Source organism: Orcinus orca, chromosome 14, assembly GCF_937001465.1.
Source record: "Orcinus orca chromosome 14, mOrcOrc1.1, whole genome shotgun sequence".
Classification (NCBI taxonomy): Eukaryota; Metazoa; Chordata; class Mammalia; order Artiodactyla; family Delphinidae; genus Orcinus; species Orcinus orca.
Window position 1 is genome coordinate 28,456,396 of NC_064572.1, and position 22,496 is coordinate 28,478,891.

General features: G+C 51.5%; 2 protein-coding genes and 1 long non-coding RNA gene across 13 annotated transcripts in view; 1 reads left to right on the forward strand and 2 right to left on the reverse strand.

The window, feature by feature from the left end:
- The window catches only part of AIFM2 (apoptosis inducing factor mitochondria associated 2), a 35,903-nt gene extending 29,872 nt beyond the window's left edge, over positions 1-6,031 (reverse strand). For 7 of the 9 annotated variants that reach the window (XM_033407579.2, XM_033407573.2, XM_033407576.2 and 4 more), the window contains exon 1: positions 5,879-6,031. The gene's annotated coding sequence lies outside the window, so the exon portion shown is untranslated. Of the gene's footprint in view, positions 1-360; positions 841-5,878 lie in introns of those variants that run through there. The other 2 variants (XM_033407575.2, XM_033407574.2) reach the window with 2 other exon arrangements.
- Positions 6,032-8,145: 2,114 nt separating this feature from the next.
- Positions 8,146-17,925, reverse strand: TYSND1 (trypsin like peroxisomal matrix peptidase 1). 3 transcript variants are annotated; one of them, XM_004280785.3, is made up of 4 exons: positions 16,616-17,925; positions 14,739-14,869; positions 13,544-13,729; positions 8,146-11,302 (listed from the first exon to the last, which is right to left on the reverse strand). In XM_004280785.3, exons 1-4 carry the CDS (start codon positions 17,785-17,787, stop codon positions 11,085-11,087), a joined length of 1,707 nt encoding a protein of 568 aa, XP_004280833.1. In that variant the 5' UTR covers positions 17,788-17,925; the 3' UTR covers positions 8,146-11,084. The 3 variants fall into 3 exon arrangements, 2 of the variants coding, with proteins under 2 accessions (XP_004280833.1, XP_012392562.1); XR_004477435.2 differs by having other exon boundaries at positions 11,164-11,302; positions 13,292-13,729; XM_012537108.3 differs by lacking the exon at positions 13,544-13,729.
- Positions 17,916-22,421, forward strand: LOC117196983 (uncharacterized). Its single transcript, XR_007471439.1, has 3 exons — positions 17,916-18,682; positions 19,158-19,286; positions 19,694-22,421. It is a non-coding gene; the product is annotated as an uncharacterized LOC117196983 (long non-coding RNA).
- Positions 22,422-22,496: the final 75 nt, after the last annotated feature.

Sequence of the window (22,496 nt, forward strand, 5' to 3'; positions counted from 1 at the left end):
TTCCTGGAACAGAGGACATACACTGCGACCGGTGGGTGACACTCCCCAGGAGGAAGCGGGCAGGGAGAAATCTCTGCTGGGAGAAGGAACAGTGCTGGTTAAGGACCAAAAGGGAAGTCTGCTGGTGAGAAACAGGATGGAGAAGCGCTCATCACGTGGGCTCCAGTGAGAGGGGCAGGGGGTGCAAGGTCCTGCTTGATGTCGAGGAAAGGGAACCTGCAATCGAAGAGAGTACCTCCAGAGGATGGAGGGCCAAGTGTGCACCAGGCTCACACTCACATGTGAGCACGGCAAGGAGGGAGGAAGTGGACAGACAGCAAGCTGTCAAAAAGCTCAATGGGGAAGAACATTCCAGCCCACCTCTCGGACAGCACTGCAGGCAGCTGGAAGGTCACCAACTCTGTCCTCCATCAGGTGTGTAGTCTGGGGCACAACCCCTCCCCTCTCTGGGCCTCCATTTACCCCCTGTAATGGGAGGAGACAGCCTAAAATGTCCTTGCACAATAGGTTTCCAAGACATGGTGACCCCCAAGATGGTCCCCAGATCTTCCCACACTTATGGGGGTGGCTTACGGTTGGACCTCCAGACACTGTTGTCATTGGTATTCAAATGCACACAGTCTAATTTCTCCTCAGGGGAAGTGAAAACCTGGGCGGGTGAGGGTAGATCTGGCATAGGAGATTGGAGGGGATTTAACTTTGTTTCTCATTGGTCCCCAATGCATTGAGGCTTGTGCATCCTAGGGCTGGGACCAAAACAAGTCCCCCAGCAGGCAGTGTCACCTTCACTGTTCCAGGCCCTCAGCAGGTGGTCCAGAGCTGGCCCCGTGAACGTTCATCAGGCTGAATCTGCCACCTAGGCCAGGACCCAAGAGGGGCCCGGGGACCAGCCAGGGACAGGAGCGGACACCAGGAGCTGAGCAGGGCCTGGGAATGTGGCAGGCAGTCAGGCAAGCTATGGAAGGGGTGCATTTCACCTGCCCCTTCAACACGGCCCCCTCTGTGCCAGTTTGCCCTTGGGGCCAGCAGCCAGCGAAGAGGTCAGAGAAACACCCAGAGAGCTCTGCTTCCAAGCTGGCGGGGCACAGGCCTGAGAGAGGCTACCCAGCTTGTTGGGGAGAGGGGTCCACCATGGACCACCCAGGGAAGCTCAAGGTGGAGCCCTGAAAAACAGCTGGGGCCAGGGGCCTTCTTCACAGAGGGAATAGCTTAGGCCAAGAAGTCCAGTGGCAGGAAGGGAGGGGGTGGGAGGGGTTCAGGGAACAAGGTGGGGCAGCCAGGAGGGCAGGGGACAGGGGACAGCACACACAGAGGGCCTGTCATGCTAGGGCAGTGTCTGGGCCTACATGCTGCCCTGGGGCCCTCGCAGGGAAGAAAGCCCAGCGAGCCCAGCACAGGCCTGATGGGCAGTGGGTTAGCCAAAGAAGTTAAACCCCTGCTCCCTCAGCCCCCCAGGATCATTAACTGGCTTCCCCAAAGGACAAACCCTGGCCTCACCCAACTAGGCACAGCCCTCAGTAAAGATGAATTGATTCTTTAGAGTTCCGGTGCAGAGTCTGGGGCCTGAGGGCACACCCAGGCTCAGGAGGGGCTGCCATCGCTGGGCCAGGGAGGGGAGGCGCTTTTACACCACAAGCCAACTGAGGCCTCTCCTGAAATCTGTTCTCTCTCCTCCACTAACCTCTGACACACCCACTTGGGGAACGGGGGGCCTGGTGACGCTCCAGCCCATTCCACCGTTTCTTCCCGGCAGCCTCCCTTGCCCAGCACTCTTGGACACCCGCCTCTCCCTTGGCTCTTCCAATGCCAATTCTCACCTGGACCCGAGGACAGCTAGACTCCCCTCTGCTCAGCCATGACCTACTTCACCAGACACCTAAATCATCGGCTTAAGCCATGGACCAGCACTCCTAGCCACACACCCTGCAGGTGCTCAAAAAGCAAGCGGGCAACTGATGATACTGAATTATATGTTCTAATGTAGCAGCAGTGCTGGGCAAACAGCCTCAATCAGTGGGCGACTCCATCAGTCAATGGAAACCTCCACCAGCGGGAGATTAGAGGATACACTATTACACACCCGTACAATGGAATATTCTGGAGACATTCAATTTTACAGTGGAAGATTTTTTACATGAAAAGTTTGTCCACAATTCATCCGCACCCACAGACTGTACAAGACCAAGAGGGAAACATAATGTAAGCTATGGTCTGTGGGGGATTATGTCAACGTAGGTTCAGTAACAAACACACCACTCTGGTGAGTGATGTCGATAATGGAAGAGGCTATGCACGTGTCAGGGCAGGAGGCATATGGGAAATTTCTGTGCCTTCCACTCAATTTTGCTGTGAACCTAAGACTACTCTAAAAACATAAAGTCTTAGGAAAAAAAAAAAAAAGCTTGTCCATCAAAAAGTCAGATAATAGAAAGTCATGTAGAGCCTAATCTGCATTGTGGGCCATCAGACCCAGGCACCCAGCTACATATACACACATACAAGTGATGATGACAACAGCGAGCGCCCACTGCGCTTTTATCAATGTCTTTGCGTTGAACGGGTGGGGTTTCCTCCTCATTTTGGAAAGAATTTCAGTAACTTGCCCCAGTTCAATCCTCAACAGTCTGGCCAGATCTGCACTCTAAACCAAAATGCTAATAGTGGTTGCCAGATGATGTTTTTACTTTCTTCTTTGAGCTTTTCTCCCCCTTTTTTGTACTGTTTGAATGTTTTTAAATGAAATAATAAAGCTTTAAAGACAGAGCTGGCTTCCTACAATCTAATGTTTTTAATTGAGATATTTTTTCATATATTATAAAATTCACTATCTCAGAGTGTACAACTCAGTGGTTTCTAGTACACTCATAAAGTCGTGCAACCATCACCACAATCTAATACCAGAACATTTTCATCACCCCCTCCCCCAAAAGACCCCACATCCATTAGCATTCATTCCTCATTCCCTCCTCCCTCCAGGCCCTGACAACCACTAATCTTTCTGTCGCTATAGATTTGCCTATTCCATACCTTTTGTGTCTGGCTTCTGTCACTTAGTGCAATATTTTCAAGATTCATTCAAGCTGTAACTTATAACAGTATTTCATTCCTTTTTATGGCTGGGTAATATTCCATTGTATGGAGATACCACATTTTGTTTATCCATTTGTCAGTTGATGGACATTTGGGTTGTTCCCACCTTTTGGCTGATATGAATAAGGCTGCTATGAATATCTGTGTACAACTTTTTGTGTGAACAAAAAATTCTCTTAAGTTTATACCTGGGAGTGAAATTGCTGGGTCCTATGGTAACTCTAGATTTCACTTTTTGAGGAACTGCAAGCCTACCATCTGATTTTACTGACCATCAAGGCAAGAGAATGAGCACAGAGAATCTTAACTGAATCTTCCCAGATGCAGGAATGTTAGCATAAAAGCAGGTCCAAGGGGACTTTCCTGGTGGTGCAGTGGTTAAGAATCCGCCTGCCAATGCAGGGGACACAGGTTCGAGCCCTGGTCCCGGAAGATCCCACATGCCGTGGATCAACTAAGCCCGTGCACCACGAGTACTGAGCCTGTGCTCTACAGCCCGCGAGCCACAACTACTGAGCCTGCATGCCACAACTACTGAAGCCTGCGCGCCTAGAGCCTGTGCTCCACAACAAGAGAAGCCACCGCAGTGAGAAGCCCACGCACTGCTGCGAAGAGTAGCCCCCACTTGCCACAACTAGAGGAAGCCTGTGCACAGCAACGAAGACACAATGCAGCCAAAAATTAATTAATTAATTTATTAAAAAAAAAAAAAAGCAGGTCCAAGAAAACAATTCCTAACTGTCCAGCAACTCCTAAGTAATTTTGCCTTTGCCCCTCCCCCAACACACACACAGTATGGTCTACACTCAAATTTTCTCAGTAAATCCTGCTTTCTCTGCCAAGGACACCCAGCCTGATCCCAGGGGGATTCTTCTCTAATAATACAGACAAAGGGCTTTTAGGAATCTACTGAAAAACAAGGAAGTTATATTTAGGCCAAAGCTGTGGGGAGGTTATGCCTCAGAAGACACACAGCAGACCCATGTGGGCTCTGATCAAAGCAAAGATGTCGTCCCAGAATTGTTTCATAGAGATTACAAATAAAACACCCAGCTTTTGAGCGCTCACCAGTTACCCCCAAGGTAGATTTCCACAGCCGTGTCCAGAGTGGCCGTCCTGGATGAGAGGGCCTACAGTGTGACTTGAAGCACCATGAATATATCTCTCCAACCCGGCGAAGGCAGAGGGGTGGGCAGCCTCCCTCACTGGACCCCAGGGACCAGGCTGCGAGTGGGCACTCCATGGCCAGTCCTCCAGGGAACACATGGTGAACAAAACCCAAAAAGACCGATTTCTGAAAGAGGCTCAAAGTCTGAAGAGGGCTGTCCTTTCACGCCCTCAGGAGAGGGCACTTCTGGGCAGACGGGCTCATGCGGGTGTCATACAGGCTCCGGTGCTGAAGCCTAGGCCGCACAACTTGTACAGTCTCCTGGGAGCCAGTCACTTTGTGGTTCCCTTAACATCCCCATGATCTGTGCCTGGACCCTGGCTTCCTCTTTTCACCACCAGACACAAAGATCAGGCTGGCCCTGGTGCACACCCCCTCTATCCAGCTCCTCCCTAACTGCTGGGTAGTCCCGAGCAAGGCCCCGCCCAGCTGGGCCTCAGTCTTCTCCTGTGAAATGGACCTTCCAGATGCAGGGTTACACACGGCCTTCCTTGGAGGGCTCTGAAAGCTTGGGGCACATACACACACCCAAGCAGGCCTCCTTGATAATTTATATATTTTACATGTTGGCCTTTGAACACAAGGTGCAGAGCCGGGACACCTAGAAGCCCCTTCACAAACTTGGAAGACCCTTCACAAACTATGTCTGACCCTCTGCCCTGTGCCTGTCCTCCGGTGGGACAGTCAGCTCCTAAGCACCTCTCCCCTCCCCACCCTCACGGTACAACCAAGGATCAAAGGGAGTCTAATCAGAGGGGAAAGGCAGGGTGTGTTTAGTGGGTGCTGTTGAAAGAAAAGTGCCCAACATCAGGCACTAAAAGCAGCTCCCGGTGGATCAGGAGTCCTGGGCTTCCCCCCAACCTCCGGCCCCATCAGAGTTAGTTGGGCCACCTCTGGCCTTAGTGCCCCCGCGGAAGCTGGGGCTCCGTGGAGAAGCAGGACCTCCCAGTACACCCTGGAGGCTATGGGCACTGGGTAACACCGGGCATTTTCCTCCTGGACACTGAGGCTTTCCTCCTGCCTGTGACACGGGCTTCCGTCCGCCCCGCAGCAACTTCCACCGCCCAGCGGCGACCCTCGGAGCCCTCCCGGGATTTGGGGGGTGTGTGACGGGGGGCTTTGTCTTACTTAGGAAGACTTAGCAGGGATTTGGGGGGCGGGGGGCGGGGAGCGGACGCGGAGGAGGCGAGTTTGCTCCGTCCTCACTGGGAGCAAAGCTCCGCGTTGAGTTTTGAGGGACCTGGGTTGGTGCAGGCCTGAGTCCCTCATCCTAGACCAGGGGTTGGGGGCGCGGACCTATACCAGCCCTCGGACTGTTAGGAACCGGGCCGCACAGCAGGAGGTGAGCGGCGGGCGAGCGAGCGAGCAAAGCTTCATCTGCCGCTCTGCATCCCCCCTATCGCTCGCATTACCGCCTGAACCGTTCCCCTCCCACCCACACCCCGCCCCCGGCGTCCGTGGAAAAGTTTTTTTCCACAAAACCGGTCCCTCGTGCCAAAAAGGTTCGGGACCACTGTCCTAGACGACCGCCCTCTCCTCCCCGGCCCCGGACGCTGTTTCGGCTTCTTGGGGCCCTGCAGGCGCGGGGGTCCCGCAGAGCTCGCCCGACGCGCTCCTCACCTGCCAGCGGCCTCCCGCCGTTCCGGCTCCCGTTCCGGCTCCCGCTCCTGTCAGCAGCTCCCGTGGTCGCCGCCGGGCCCGAGGCCCCTCCCTTGCCAGCGTGACTCGGCGCGTCTGCTCTCCAGCCTCGGCGCGTCTGCCCTCCAGCCTCGGCTATGCCCCCGGCGGCGCCCCGGGGAACTGCAGCCTCCGGCCCGCCCGCGCCGCCGGCCCGGGAAGCCAATCGCCCCAACCGTGAGCACTCGACCGCTACTGTCAAGGACGCCCGCGCTGCCCCGGCCCCTCGGACTCTGCTCAAAGTTCGGTCCGGCTCCCTTGCCGGACGCCTTTCCAGCCTTTAGAGCGCGGGCCCCGGCACTGGCTGTGCGATCTCGGACGGATCACCAGCCTCCTGCCTTCACACATATAAACAAAAGTACAAACCCAGTTGAGCACCTACTCCACGCCCGGCATTGTGCTGGGCGTGAGGTGTGGGAGTGAGGGGTTGTAAAATGTAGAACAATGCAGGCATGGTTTCTGCTTTCCTCCAGGTAATAGTCTAGGGAAAAATACTAAACAACAATAAAACATATGTAACACTAATTGCAGTAAGAAAGACCGGGGGCAAAAGAAGGGTGCCAAGGCCTCTCTCCAAGAATGAGAAGTTCGCCCTGGGCAGAGAGAAAGCAAGTATGCTCTGGGTGTGCAAAGACCAAGGCAGGATAAATAGCTGAGAGCAGGGGCATTGCAGAAGTGGTCGGGGACAGAGTGGCCCAACGTGGCAGGGTGGCACAAGCCTCCAGGTCCTGGTAAAGACTGCCCGTGTGATCCCAAGGGCAACGGGATGCCACTGATGGGTTTTAAGCTGAAGAGTGAGGTCTGAATTATGTTGGAGGGTGAAAAGACAGGGCAATGGGAGGGCTGCCTGAAATTGGGTAAACTGGGCAGGAGGGGAGTCCAGGGAGAAGAAGAAAGCACTCGGATCTGTCAAGAAATGAACTGCTGCAAGCTACAAACTGGAGGTAGGACCAAGCCAGTTTGGTGACAGATAATCCATCTTCACCTATTTAATGCAAATATTAGCACCTACCCGAATCACTGCAGAAAAGATTCAACGAGATCTTTTTTTTTTTTTTTTTTTTTGCGGTACGCAGGCCTCTCACTGTTGTGGCCTCTCCCGTTGCCGAGCACAGGCTCCGGACGCGCAGGCTCAGCGGCCATGGCTCACGGGCCTAGCCGCTTCGTGGCATGTGGGATCTTCCCGGACCGGGGCACAAACCTGTGTCCCCTGGATCGGCAGGCAGACTCTCAACCACTGCGCCACCAGGGAAGCCCCCAAAGGTCTCTTTTAAGGGATGCCTCTACTCCCACCAGCGGCAGGGGATAGGCTGCAGAGAAGGCCAGGTAGAAGGTTCTTATAGGCCAGGCCTGGAAGTGGCACACCTCCTTTCTGCCCTTTGCAACTCACAGACACACCTGACCGTGAGGGTGGCCAGGAGATGCAGTCTAGTGTATGGCCACAAAGAGGAAAACAGATTCTGGTGTCTGACCTGCTAACCTAGGTCTTAGCCTCCCCGGTTTTCTTCCTGTGCCTCTGCTTGTCTCTTCTCAGCCCCCTTGCAGGCTCCGGCTCTACCTCTGTCAAAAAATGAAGTCAAAAAAATCATGAGGCAGGCTTGTGCGGAGCAGTAATGGTGACCCGTATAAGAGCAGCATCAGAGCAGAGTGGCAGGGGCAGCCTGATAGGGTCAGAACACTAGCCACATGCAAGGGATGGAGCAAACAAGTTAATATATTGAGGATAATGTAGCTGTGTTTCTCACTGACAGGAGGGAAGTACCAATATGAAAAGGGGAGAGCTAGAATGAACCTTGTGGTATTGAACTTGTGGTATCAAATTGGAACTGTCAGTGTTAACGTGTGGCATGGCTTGCAACATATAGAGATAGAAATATAGATGTAAGGTCTGTCTACCGAGAGGGCCTGGGAGCAGCAACACCTCAGAGTAAGAAGCACACCTCGTACCTAGATCTTTGCTTCTAAATACTGTTCTCTAGTAAAGAGGACACTGGAGAAGTGGCTGATTCCAGGGAAAGTACAAAGTAAGTCTACAACATTTTGTTTTGAAGGAAGTGCTCAAAGAATGATGGGGAGATGTCAAAAGAACACAGAAGCTAGTTTGAAGGAGCTCTCACTGGCCAATATGGACAACTGAAGCATCAAAATAATGATAACAATAGATTATAATCCATTGAATAAACTATGAATCCATGATTCCACACAGATACAATTAAACAGAGAGGAGGGAAAGCTTTTACTTACAATAGAAAGCCAGTGAATAAATGTAGGAGGAAAAATGAAAATAAAAAATTTCCATTGGGCAAACATTAAAGTTATTCAGCCAAGGGACATCAGTGGGTGCTAAGCATAGTAGATGGAAGTGGGATAGGGATATGTACATAGTCTCCAAATACTGCCACACAAATACTTACTAATTACAAAGAAAAAAAGGAACTTTACAGTGGAGAAACCTAGCAGGCACCGTCTTACTCAAATGTTCAAGGTTATCATCTATAATCTGACAAATAAAGATCATGCACCACCCAGTAGAACATGATGATAAGACAACATCACTAATGTTACATCCCAAAGATGTGTATCCCAAATCTGATCATGAGGAAGTGTGGACAAACCCAAGCTAAGGCACATTCTGCAAAATGACTGCCCTGTTTTCTGCAGGAAGGTCAAGGGCAGCAAACTCAAGGAAAGCCTTAGGAGCTGCTCCAAGTCAAAGGGGAGAGAGCCATGGCAAGTGGGTAGAACTCATGATCCCAAATGAGGTCTCTTTGTTACAGAGAACATCACTGGGGCATATGGCACAAATGGTATGGGGTGTCTGGGGGAAGGGCGTGTGGGGATTCTTGTTACTTTTCTGTAAGTTTAAAACTGCTTCAAAATAAAATCATTTTTTTAAAAAGCAGCAGCAATGTCTTCTCCTCTCTCTTTTCCCCCATCCACCATCCAGGTACAGAAGACCTGGCAGAGGATCTGAGGTCCCAGACCCAGTGATAGAGCCGCAAGAAGGAAGGAGCTCGGTCCCTCAACCAGAACTGCACAGGAGCCACAATCCCCCACTTCCTGGTCAGGTGCATGACTTTGGACTTTACATGAGCAATAAACAAACTTCTATTGTCTTAAGGCACTGAGATGGGGGAGAGGGGACCTTTTATTGCGTTATCCTAACTCATCCACTTAACAGCCTGCTGTGCCTCTCTACTTGAGATCCCACGGACACCCAAGGAAACATCTCGTCCCTAAACTTGTCAGCCACTCATCACTATCCTGGCTAGAGACCCAGCACCATTTGACCCTTCTCTCTCTCTGCATTGCCCCACATCCAGTCAGGTCCACCTCCTGTGTCATGCTTGATCTCTATGCCCACCAGGCCTGCTGTGGCCATCTTCCCCATCACCAGGGCCATTGTCACTGGTTCCCCAGCCTCCATTCCAATCCCTTCTCCACTTAGCATGGCCAGACACACAAATGTAGTTTCACACTTCCTTGTCCCAGCTCCCACTGCCCTCAATCTGGACACCCTCCCTGTTTCCTGTTTCCGTCTGGTAAATACCTACTCTCCCCTCAGGGTTCAGCTGCATGAATTCTTGCCTGACCCTCCCTGCTCTGGGCCCCTGGACGTGGTCTTCCACCTGAACAGGACAGAGACGCCCTGCTCATTCCACTAACGGGGTGACACACCAGTCTCCCCGGAATAGCCTGAGCTCCTTGGTACCCACACATGCTGGAATCAATCCTCCCCTTCCCACTTGCAGCCAGGTCAGAACTCGGCTCTCCCTCCCCACCTCCATAAATTCACTACAGGATTTCTCTCAAGCTAACTTTGCCCTCTGGCCCCATTCCTAATGCACACAGAGGGGAACAACTGTCTCAGGGGTGTTCTGTGGTTGCCCAGAGCTGGTGCTCAGCAAACAGATGTTAGAAACAAAGTACTCCCAGCAATTCTCTCTGCTTAGATTAGCCCCCTCTCCCCCAGTCATTCCCCAATGGCATTCAAACTGTCAGTGATTTAACAATCATTTCTTGACGGCCTGCACAGGCAGGGCCCTGGGCACACAGTGCATGTTCCTGACTCCCAGGGTTGGCCTTAGTTCCTAGGGCCTGCCTTGGCCTCATTCACCTTTGAACTCCCCAACCCCCATCCATTCCAGGACCTGGCACAGGCCTGGGTCCATCCAGGCAGCCTGTAAACAGTTGCTGCCAGGCCAAGGCCACCACCGTCTGGGATCTGCAAGCCCCGCCCAGTGCTAACTGGCACCACGGCCAGCTACCAGGACTAGTCTGGCGCAAGAGTGTCCCGTGAGATCAAACCCCCCTGAAAAGGCAGGATGGAAAGGTATATTTCTGTGCCTGGTGCTTTCCTATTCCCCATTCAACTCTCAAAACAAAGAAGGAAAAGAAAGAAGCTGGTATGTATTAGTAGGTCCTGTCCCTCGTAGGTCCTGTTTATTCCCAAACCCCAACTAGACACATTCTACCCCTCCCCCCCCACGTCCCCACCCCCGACCCCTGAGAGCCACTTTACGGGCCGGAAAATTAAGGCACTGTGTCAGCGTGCCCCTGTAGGTCAGGGCACCCGACATACGAAGAGCCGGGAGTCCTGGCTTTCGGGGACGCCACCGCTGGTCCAGCGGGACAGGAAGATGCTCTTTCCCTTCCGCCTCTGGTCTTCAGAGCAGGGCCTCTCTGCTGAGGTTTTCTGAGGAAGCCCCAGTGCTGTCAGCCCCATTCTGACCGAGAGCAGAGAGGAGCCCAGGCCCCAAGGAAGCCGCCGCTGCAGGCACCCAGTGACCCTCAGGAGACAGGGAACCGTGGCTGGGCCTGCCTTCCAGTAACATCTGTCTGTTAGGACCAGGTCTGTCTGTTGTACGGTTGTACTGCGCTCCCCAGAAGGGGAAAGAACAGAGCTGAGCCTAGTGTTGGGGGAAGAGAGAGGTGGCGGCTTGAGAAAGCACCCCAAAACGGGCTGCCAGGTAAGAGATCCGTGGGGGCTAAAGAGAAGTTTGGTCCAGACTCCAGAGCTGAGCAAGGTGGGTGGTGATGGGGATGCAGCCTGGCTGGGGTGTGCCGTGTCAGGGTCCTCAGGCCACCAGCCTCAGCGCTCCCCATGGCATCAGATGGTTGCTCTTCTCTCTAGAGGGGTGCCACAGCTTCAGAGCTTGCTCCGTGGGGCCTCTGCCAGGGGTCGCTGCAGCCGCCACACCACCCTCACTGGCTCAGGGGCGCGGTCCAGCTGGCGGAGGCCGCCCAGGTCGCCTGCCTGGCTGTACCGCTGCAGGGCCGGCTGGAGCACCGTGATGGGAATGCTGAAGTTCAGGTGGGGGTAGGTGGCCCCCGTGTTATTGTCCCGGGTGTTGCTGGCGATGATGCCTGTTCAGGAGCCAGAGAGGAAAAGAGGGTGTGAGCCAGGGGACAGGGGAGGGAGGCTCACCTCCAGCCTGGAGGCCCTAGACCTGCCTGAAGCCCCCTCGTAGTGACAGGCACCAGGCTTCATTCATGGACACGGGCTACTCGTGCCTCAGTCCTCCTTCCTGGCTTTACTTTCTCCCCAACACTATCAGTATCTAATACCCCATGTTTCACTTGTTTTGTTATCCCTCTCTCCAACTTCTGTTATCGTTCAGCTCCATGAGGGCAGGACTGCTGTGTTCTGTCCATGCAGTCTCCCCAGTACCTGGAACAGTGCCTGGCAAAGGACGACCTCAACAAATACTAGCTGAGTGACTGAATAAATAAATCAGACCCACACAGAACTTTTGTTTGGCCTGCTCAGTGCATGTGTATGAATTTTTTGAAGACAATTTTAGACTTAACAGAAGTCTTGCCAAAATAGTACAGGATTCCTGTATACCCTTCACCCAGCTTTTCCTTATGTCACCATACAGCATTCATCAAAACCAAGAAATTAACCTTGGTGAAATGCTATTAACTAAAGTACAGAACTCACTTGGATGTACCAGTATTTGCACTAATGCTTTTTCTGATCCAGGATCCCACATGGCATTTAGTCGTCATGTCTCCTAGGTCTCCTCCCATCTGGGTCACTTCCACGGTCTCTCCTTATCTTTCATGGCCTTGACACTTTGAAGAGTACAGGTCAGTTATTCTGTAGAATGTCCCTCAATTTGGGTTTACCTGACGTTTTCTCATGATAAGATTGAGGTTAAACATCACTGAGAAGAAAACCATAGAAGCAATGTGTCCTTTTCAGTGCATGCTATCAGGAGATGTGTGCTGACTATAAGCACTGCTTGCGATGTTAACCTTCATTACTTGGGTGGTATCTGCCGGGTTTCTCCGCTGTAGACTTACTATCACCCCCTTGGTAAGTACGAAATATTTTAGGATTACGCAGTTGTCTTGTTTCTACTTAAACTTTTGCCTACTGATTCTGGCATTCATCGATGGATCCTGTCGGCAGCAGTTCCTGCCGGGGTGTCCTAATAGTGATTTTCTATTTCCCTCATTTCTTCTACATTCATCAATGGGAATTCTTCTGAAAACCAAAACCGCTACCATTTGTTTTGCTGCTGAAGCTGTCCCAGCGGGAGCTCCTTCACGTCAGCTCCTGGTTCTTTCAACACCTGACGTGCCCATCATTTTGCTGCTGCTGTTATTGCTACCCCTCCCTCCTTTCCAGCACCACAAGGCAGCCCTAGAGAATGACTCTTAGAAACCAAGATCTGAACCCTCGCTGTGTTCATTACACATGGATGTCACTGCTTCTAGCCCCTCTCAGCAGACTGAGCTAGGAGTCACATGTATCTACACACACACACACTAAGTCATGCATACACACATCTATATTTATTTCTGTGTCCACTTATCGGTATATATCTTTTAAAAGGTCAACCAGTATATGGGAGAAAAATGGAATGCAGACTAGGACAAATGTACCTAACTCTATTTCAAATGAATCACATAACTATACTGAAGGGGAAGGGGAAGGAGCTAATCTAAGAAACTTTGGAAAAGAGCGTTTTGACTGGACACTTTAAGGCTAAAGATAAAAAGAACTCTACGTGCTCAAACACTGTTCTCTAGCTGGTAAATTCGTTTCTCACGGGGGTGTGGTTAGGAATTCTGAAAAAAAAAAAAGGTTCACAGCTTCTTGTGAAAAATTGGAAAGTCAGCCAGCGTTAGGCCCACATATCTTTGTAATGAGGCAACAATGTACTAGAGCTGAGTGGTGTTCACCCCAGTTCCCCCTTGCCCTCCACTCACTGCTGTCTTCACTCACTCACTCACTCACTCATTCATTCACTTTAACAGCCCAGCCTCTGTAGGCTTTCGAGTTTGTGACCCTTGGACTAATCCAACTCCTGAGTCTCACAGATCAAATGACATTAAGTGACTTACCCAAGGTTGTGCAGTGGCTCAGTGGCAGAGAAGCGACCAGAACTCAGATCTCTTCCCTCCAAGCTCAGCTTCTGTCCCTCTCCACCCTCAGAAGCACAAGAGCCTGAAAACCTTGGCTAACTACCTCTGCGCATAAGGCCCACCATCTTTCCAGACAGAGGGTGGCTCCCAGGGCTGGAAACCAAGCACTCCCAGGATGGGACTGAGGCTCTGGCAAGGGGAAGGCTGGGAGAGGACCAAGGAGCTGGTTACCCAGGAGGTCCCCGGAGCAGGTGGAGAAGAGAGGTCCCCCACTGGAGCCACCATGCACAGCACACGTGGTCTGAAGCATCACTGGTGTGTCATCCACCTGCACCACAGCTGACAGGATGCCTGAGGTCACCGAGGGCCCGCAGGCCTGGCCAAAGACACCGAAGCCCACCACACTGACAGCCTCGCCTGCCAGGGAGGGAAGAAGGGTTAAGCTGGGGAGCCTCCTCTGTCTGGCAGGACTCACACATTCCCCAACCCCCTCCCTGGCCACTCCAAATTTCCAAACCCTCTCTGCCCTTTGAGTTTCTGCTCAGATACTCTTGCCTCCATGAGAACTTTCCCCAGGCCCCCCACAGGAACAGGCCGGGACCTCCACTGAGCTCCCAGCACTGTATCTGCTCAAACACTTCTCTTCAGCATCAGGCTGTTCTCCAGCCCTCATTCCCCTGCTGGACTGGGTAGTCACTTTTTAGGATTCCCAGCACCTAGCCAGGGGCTCAATAAATGTTTGTGAAATTAACACCCACCTCCTGAGACTAAGAAGTCTCAAAGCGGGCACCACCTTCCTTCACCAAGTGCTTTACAGACAATATCTCACCCATTCCTCACAAGGCCCAGGAGTAGGGAGCATTATCCCCATTTTACAGATGTGGAAACTGAGGCAGAGTTCACTAAGTTGCCTAAGGACACGGGGCTAATAAGTGGCAGAAGATGCGAAAGCAGAGAGCTTGTAATCCTTGTTATTATGTTATAGCATACGACATCCACAAAGCGAGACCTCTGGTACTTCTGTGGCAGCATCACAAAGCCTTTTACTCAAATCATGCCATTGGAGCCTCAAAAGTACACATCTCTCAGACCAGCCTGCAGTGTTATAAGGAGACCCCAAGGCTCAACACACTACACTGCTGTGGGGCCTCAGGAAAAAGGCGTGCCTTACCCTTTGCTGGGAATTCCACATGCCCCCCAGGACGTTAGGCATGCTGGGCGTGAGCAGGGAGGCCTCCAAGAGCAACTCCGGCCAAAGCACTGTAACCAGGATGTAACAAGGTGCCAGCCTGACTCATCACTCCAGCAGGGGTGGGGAAGGGAGCTGACCTGTGGGACTGGCCCCTGATCTGCAGGGTTAGAGCGCCCAACACTGACTTTCCTTCCTGAGGTTCACCCCAGACCAGAGAACCCCTCTGTCCTTTACCTTCATGGAAATGCTCAGCGGGCACAGGTACAGGGACACCATCTAGATCCTCCTCCAGGCTCACCACTGCTATATCATAGGGAGATGTCTCCTGGGTGGCAAATACCACATGTCCCCAGATTACGGCGCTCCTGGGAACAAGGAAAACAAAATGACAGGCTAGCTTTCCAAACGCTCAGCACGGGGAGGAAGCAAAATAATGAGTGACAGTAAAAGTCATGAACTTGGGACTCAAAAGATTTGGTGTCAGCCCTGAAACATACCAGCATGCAACTCTGGGCACATCCACAGTGGAACTTCCAAACATGCTCTACCAACTGCAGGGTACTGCTGTGTAAAGCTTCCGGTGCCTCACCGTCATCACAAACACCTGACACCTAGGGGGCACTGTGGGCCAGGCCTGGTGTTAATGTTCCATGGACATCATTTCATTTAGTCCTCACAGCTGCCCTATGAACTAGGCACTGGTATTATCTCCATTTTGGATGGTGCATTTGAGGCCCAGAGAGGTTGAGTAATTTCTCAAGGTCACATAGTTAGTGGCAGGAGCCAGGGCAAACATTCTCAGCATTTTCCTTTACTGCCTCATTTGATACCAACAATCCTGTCAGGTGGGGGGGCAGACATGATACGATTTCATCCCTCTGGGTCCCTGTTTACATAAATGCCAGCACTTCTATAACTCTTACTACGTGGCAGGCTGTTCCAAGACTTTACATGTCATGGGAAAGCAGCTTAGACAGATTCAGCAAATTGCCCAAGATTACACAGGAGCTTCCTACTACACACTCTGCAGGGGTAGCTTCCAGCAGACCTGTTGCGTTCCCTAGAACCAAGAGTATGTGGGGGTAGGTGGAGGGGTGAGGAATTGGGGACCACACACAGAGGAAAATTCTCATCATCAGTCTTCCCTATAAAGTCATGGCTGTCCGGGTGGCTGCCAAAGGGGACTCTATGGCAAAGCTGGGCTGGATTAACCTCAGGAGTTCAATAGAGGCATTTGGAAAGGTCTGGGCTGAGAGGCTGAGCCAGGGACAGAACAACAGGCATTAACACCAAGGAGCATTAACACCAAGGCGCAAACACCAAGTGTTTGCTTTGGCCTAAGTCAAGCACCTGGGACTACAGAAGAAACAGAACATGTATTAGAAAACCAAGCCAGGAAGCCAAGGCTGCTGTCTCCACTGTCACAGCAAGTCAAAGTAAAGGAGGGTAAGAGTGCTCACCCTGCAGAGAGGGAACAAATGACTGTCTGAAGTCCCAACGTGGCTGCCAAGAGCACTCAATGATTGTTCAAAATATACTTGCCTGGCCCCCACTCCCACATTCTATTAGGTGGAACCGCGTATCTGTTCATTTTGATCCAGAAGGGAAGTTCTGGTTAAGATCTAAGAGATAAATCAAGTAAGAGTAACAGGCTCCTCTCCTAACCCAGGAGGGTAGCATCCTGGGCCCCTGGGGCTTCACTACGGCATTCAGGGGAAAGAGGGCAGGGTTAGGAAGACTCTGTTCAAGGGCCTCTGGTGTGTGGGTGCAAGGATGAGACAGAGAAGTTGCCCAGAAGGAATTCAGACTGGGAGGGGGAGCTCAAAGATGCCTAGCCAGGGATGCTGGACCACCCCACAGTTCCCCAGAGTTGCTTGTCATCTTGCCCAAGCCCCATTCACCCCTTGCCAGGAGGTCCAGAACCCCCTACTCTGGGGTTCTGGGTGCCAAGGATGAGGGGAGGGTCCCAGGTCTCTAACCACACTGCATCACCAAGCATTGAGCCTGAGACCAGAAGGCCTCCATAATCCTCAGGATTATGACCTGAGACCTGGGATCCAGATATGACAGCTGGTGAGGGAGTGGAGTGGGGGCAACCTTGTGGGCCTTACTTGGGGGTGGTGGAGCGCACCAGGACCTTGGCCGCCTCCCGAGGGGCCACATGCCGACAGGTCACCACGAGGCGGGGTGCCACGGCCACTCCGGAGCCCCAAACGGAACCGCACTCCACCAGCACGGCCGCAGCTGCCCAGGGGGGTCCGGGGTCTCGGAGGGGCAGGCCCCACGGGGAGCCCATCTCATGTGGTAGGAAGGCGGCCAGGGCGGCGGCGCCGGGGTGCAGGCGGCAGAGGGCCGCTCGGGCGGCGCAGAGGAGAGGGGCGGCGGCGCAGAGCAGCGTGAGGCCCACCCACTCGCGGGCCTTCCAGCAGAGGGGCGCCGCCACCAGCGCCACCAGCGCCCCCGCAGGTCGCGCCTCGAACACGCCGCCACCCTCGGTGCCTGGCAGGCAGCGCGCGTCGGTGAGCAGCAGAGGGCCGGCCGAGTTGCTGAGGACGCCGCAGCTGAGCGTGTTGAGAAAGATGTCGGGGCAGAAGGCCCCGAACGGGGAGCCGCAGGCCACCAGCGGCTCACCCTTGGGCACAGCCCCGAGAGGCGCCACGGCCAATACCGGCCCGCGCTCCTCCGCCTCCGCCTCCTTCTCCGGGTCCGGCCGCACGCGCAGCAGAGCGAACCAGCCCAGCGCTCTCAGCTGGTCTTCCTCCTCCTCCTCCGACACCTCGTCGTCCGGTGCGGCGCTCGCGAAGCTCCACTGCTTGGCCGCCTCGCCGCCGAAGAGGCGCGCGAAGTGGCCCCGGAAGGCCGGGCAGCTCAACAGCAGCAGCAGCTCGGCGGGGCGGGGGGGCTGCAGCGGCCGTCCGCGGAACCGGGCGGGCGGGCCGGGCTCCAGGCCGGCGCACTGGGGCGTGCACAGCCCCGGGCGGCCCCTCTCCGCGCGGCCTGCCGGACTCGCGGCCGTTGGGCCCCACTGCACGTGCAGGCGCAGGTCGTCGCCGCAACTGTCGCCGGGCAGGAAGACGGCGCTGGCCGCGGTCAGCGCCCCGCTGCCGGCCCTCAGGAAGGGGGTGAAGATGCCCCCGTGGCACAGCACCAGGCCCAGGCGGCGGCTCAGGATCACCCCGCTGCAGCTCCACGAGCCCGCCTCGGGCTGCCCAGCCCGGGTGGCGCTCACCACGCAGCCCGCCTGCTCGGCCGCCCTCATGGCTGGCCCCCACTGCCGCCCCATGGCCTCGGGGACGGCACACCAGGGGCTTCCCGGGGAACAAGCGAGCGAGCAAGGACCGCGGCCGGCACCAGCTGACCCCACGTAGCGCCACCCAAAGCTGGCAGCGAGAAGCGCAGGCACTATCCCAGGTCTTCCTCTTCCGGCCGGATTGGCTAAGCCCCAACTGGCCCGGCCCGATTGGCTGGGCTAGGGGCCGAGCCCTGATTGGCTGCCGAGGCTGACCCCGCCTTTCCGCGCCCTAGATGGTTCAGGTCACCTGTGCGACGTTGAGGGCGAAGCGGGACTGGAGGAAGAGATACGGGAGGGTGACAGGAATATGGCTTTACTGGGAGATAGGGGCGTTCTGGTCCCTCGGAGCCTAGTCTCGTCTCTGTTCGCTAAGCTTCAGGAAAGGGAACAGAAATGCGCCCTGAGGTGGCTAGACTTGCCCAGGCCTTGCCAGGACCTGTCAGTATCTGCCCAGGTGTAGGAGACATCCGACCTCTGATCCCTGGGATAAGACGGGCAAAGAAGCCGTTCAGGGGATTTCCCTGGTGTCGCAGAGGTTAAGAATCTACCTGCCAATGCAGGGGACACGGGTTCGAGCCCTGGTCCGGGAAGATCCCACCTGCCGCGGAGCAACTATGCCTGTGCGCCATAACTACTGAGCCTGCGCTCTGGAGCCTGCGAGCCACAACTACTCAGCCCACGTGGCACAACTACTGAGCCCGCTCGCCTAGAGCCCGTGCTCCGCAACAAGAGAAGCCACCGCAATGAGAAGCCCACGCACCGCAACGAAGGGTAGCCCCTGCTCGCAGCAACTCAAGAAAGCCCGCGTGCAGCAACAAAGACCCAACACAGCCAATAATTAATTAATTAATAATTATAAAAAAGCTGTTCAGTATTTTGAAACTTTGTAAGTAAACCGTACAGTAATCCACTAGGGGGGATAATGGAGCTCGTAAGATTACACCTCTGGTCTTCTGATGCCAAAGCCACACCCTACATATCTCATGGAAACTGGATTTGCTCCAAAAATTGCATTTTAAAACTATGATAAACAGTAGCTGAAGTCAAAGTTTTAAATTACACAACCCTACAGTTTGCATTATGCACATTTCATATAATGATTTATAACCATCAGCCAGGATTTATCTAGATCAGGGGTCACTTTTTCTGTAGAAGGCCAGAGTGTAAATAAATAGCTGAGGTTTTGTGGGCCATACCTTCTTTGTCCTAAATACTCAGCTCTGCTGTTGTAGCATGCAAAAGCTAAAGAAATGGGGTGGCTGTGTTCCAATAAAATTTTACTTATGGGCCCTGAAATTTGAATTTTATATAATTGTGGCATGTCACAAAATTTCATTCTTTTTTTTTTATTTTTCTCACAGGCCATACAGAAACAGGCAGCAGGCCAGATCTGGACCATGAGCTGTAGTTTGCCATCCCTGCTCTACCCTGACATAAAACATCCTTACTTTTCCAATGAAGTCACCCTGAGGACAGAGGAACATGAACAAGTATGTTTTGGGGGGCTGCAGGATATCCCTGAAGCAGTCACCACAAGCTAGACATTTTATGAATGTCTATCACAATGTCAACTAAAGTAATTTTAATTAAGATTATTTTAATACGTATTTATGTCAGCATTAATGAAAATATTCAATTACTACTTAAATTACATAGCCTTTCTGCCTCAAAATTTTGAATAAACTAACACTGCTTGGTGTATCCCAAGCACAACACAAGGTAATGCTCAATGCTCCCAGTGACACAAACCTGTTTGAGAAAGGAGAATGATGATCCATTATAGCATGAGGCAGAACTGAAATCAGCAGTCTTCCTATAGCAGGTACTGTCTTCTTTTGGTTCTGACATAGAAGATGGCTTGATCGCAGTAAAACCTATTAACTATCCAACTTCCTAGCAATTGCTTCTCTCTCTCTGGAGTCCAGTGATTCTCCCTTAATGACGCCCAAGCCTCCAGCATGAACTGTTTGCATGTTTTTCTGTTTACGGCACATCACAGTGGAGTCCCAAGTCACAGTCAACAGCCAAGGTGAGACCCCCTAGTGCTGGGCTCATTGACTCAGCCTTTAATTTTCATGTACTGCTCTGACTCAAATGACACAAACCCATATAAGTGTAAAACGCATGGCATCATTCCACCGTGTTAGTTTCAATCTCGATGCCTCCAGTAATTTAATACTCAGTCAAAAAGAACCTGGTGCATTTTGCTTCCCATTCTGTTTTATTCCAGTACTTTAGTTTTAGAACCTCATTTGGGTTTTTTAAAAGCAAAGCTTCCTACAAGCCTAGTAAATGCACAAGCACAGGTTTCATTACTTCTATTTTGTCAAATGTAGCATTCAGATTCTCTCCAATTTTGTATCAAATGATGAAACACAGCTAAACTGGACCCAGTCCTTGCTAGCATGTTAACAGATTTTGTTCAAAAGTCTGCCATGTCCTTCCTGTTGCATAAATGATCACCAGTCCTGAGACCACTGCATGTTCCAAGGCTCTCAAACGGTACTAAATTTATTACTTCCAGTGGAATGTGTAAATTGGCCTGGCCTTTCCACCCATACCCCATGCCCCCCCGTAGCAAAGTCTGTCTCTCATACCCGTTGTAAATATTTCTTCCCGTAAGTATGGAAGAACTTTTGCCACACCCCCCACAACAAATGTCATGCTATGTTCATACTTAGAGCAAACCAATGCCAAAAAAAGGAGCAAGATACCAAATTTGTTTTAACTTTTTATTAAAACGCTTAGGATACAGATTGACTTTCTTTTGTAAATGACTGTTTTACTTTTCCTGAAATAGGACATATATGCACTCTGATAAAACAGAATGAAAAGTCTCAATTCATGGGAGTTCCAGTACAAAGCTCTGACCCTAACTGTCGAGCCAAGTTCCTCACAGCGGCTTCTTTCCTCTATATTATTTCTGTGGGACAAGAAATAGACTGCTGCCACTTGATTTTTCAATCCCGACTCTTTCTCCAGTGGCCAAAATAAACCACCTTCACAAAGAGCTGCCCTGTGTAGAATCCAGTTTTCTAGCTTGCTAAAAAGTGATTAGGGACAAATATAAAAAAAAAACACCAAAAACCAGAAAACTAACACTGAAGCAATCATACCTCTCGTATCTCTGGAGAGAGAAGTATGGGTTACCTTTAGCCAAAGAAAATTAGAAGTATGCAAGTTAACTACCTAGTTCATTCACTGTTAGCTAGATTTGTTCACTTAAGGCTTTAACCCCTTTCCAAACCAGCTATGCTTGCTAATAAATGAAAGGCATGCTCTTCCCAGCCTTATACTTCACTGAGCCTCTGCATTTGGTACCTAGCAGTGAAAAAGCATGCTTTCCCAACAGATGAGTACTGAAGAATGGGAAACATTCTTCAGTACTCACCTGGGAAATCCAACTAAAGAACGATACTCTCTCACCCCAGGAATACATTATCCACACCTTCCCCGCCCTCATATTAGAAGCAACAATCCACTGAATTTAGTTCAGGCCTCTGCAAATACACCTCAGAATTACAATTTTCAGTTTTGAGGAAAATACCTCTTATCTTTCATTAAAGGAAAAATGAATGAAGATATCCTCCCACATGGAGACCATCTCCTATCCCTTCATCCTTTATTACAAGGGTAAAATATTGGTTAAGATCATGATAATCCAATTTCACACGTGGCATTAGGAAAATGGAATGCTATAAAAATAATCCTCATCACACTACTGGGGATGCTGAGGCTTTTATACCAGGTGCTTACTGACAAGTGATGCTGGCCCAAAAGAACAGCTCAACACAAAGTTCTTGGCTTAGAGTTTCCCCAGATTATTTCTGGACTGGAGAAAGGCAATTTCCTAACACCCCCCCACCCCACCCCAAAAAATCTGGAAAAGCTACAGATGTTAACCTTTAACATCAAAAATAAGTTGATAACCAATTTAAAAAAATAGAGCTCATGAAGAGTCCAATAAAGAAACCAAATTCTGCAAGTGGAAATTTTAAAGCCCAATGAATGAATCTTTCCTAGATTCAAACAAATGCTACAATACCAGATTTTTAAGTTCTCAACTCACAGAATTAAGAGCCCTTAAGCTGTTAACTTCATCCTGTGTGACTCTCCTATTCAGAAAAATTTCCCCTAGAATCTGCAAAAATGGCTGAGACACACCTGCAGTGTGTGACAACAAGGGATGTGTTCTCAAGTCTTTCATGAGGCAAAAGTCACTTTTACGACTGAAAATGAAAAAGGTGCTACAGAGGGATATGAAATTTCACAACTACATAAAAGTAAAGACTGGCTAAAATTTGTAACTTTATGAGTAAAAATAATAACAACCCACTCTACAATTAACTCCTCCGCAGTGAACAATCTGCTATGCATGCTGGGATGAGGAATGACGGTAGCCTGAGACTGTGGGAACTGGCCTTAACTGCACGGCCGGGGTTCTGCCCTTTCCTAGTGCTCTGTGCACAAGGTGGTGCCACCTACTACAAGGCAGTTAGTGAGAGGGGAGCCTCTCTCACCAGCCTGCTGTTCATTTGACTGAGCTCTGGCCTCCAACGTGTATCTGTGCATAATTTTATGAAGTATCTAAATGCCATTCACTAGTTAAAAAAAAAAAAAGCAAACTCTGGACCAAGTAAATTGTGAACTCAAAAAGTTATTAGGAGGGTCACCAATTACACTAATAACACTTTCTTTAA

Coding starts and splice junctions, on each gene's coding strand:
- TYSND1 (XM_004280785.3), bottom strand. CDS start 17,787: ATGGGGCGGCAGTGGGGGCCAGCCATGAGGGCGGCCGAGCAGGCGGGC. Junction 14,870..16,615: donor GTGCGCTCCACCACCCCCAA/GTAAGGCCCACA, acceptor CCTTGTTCCCAG/GAGCGCCGTAATCTGGGGAC. Junction 11,303..13,543: donor CTGCTCCGGGGACCTCCTGG/GTAACCAGCTCC, acceptor GCTCCTGAACAG/GCATCATCGCCAGCAACACC.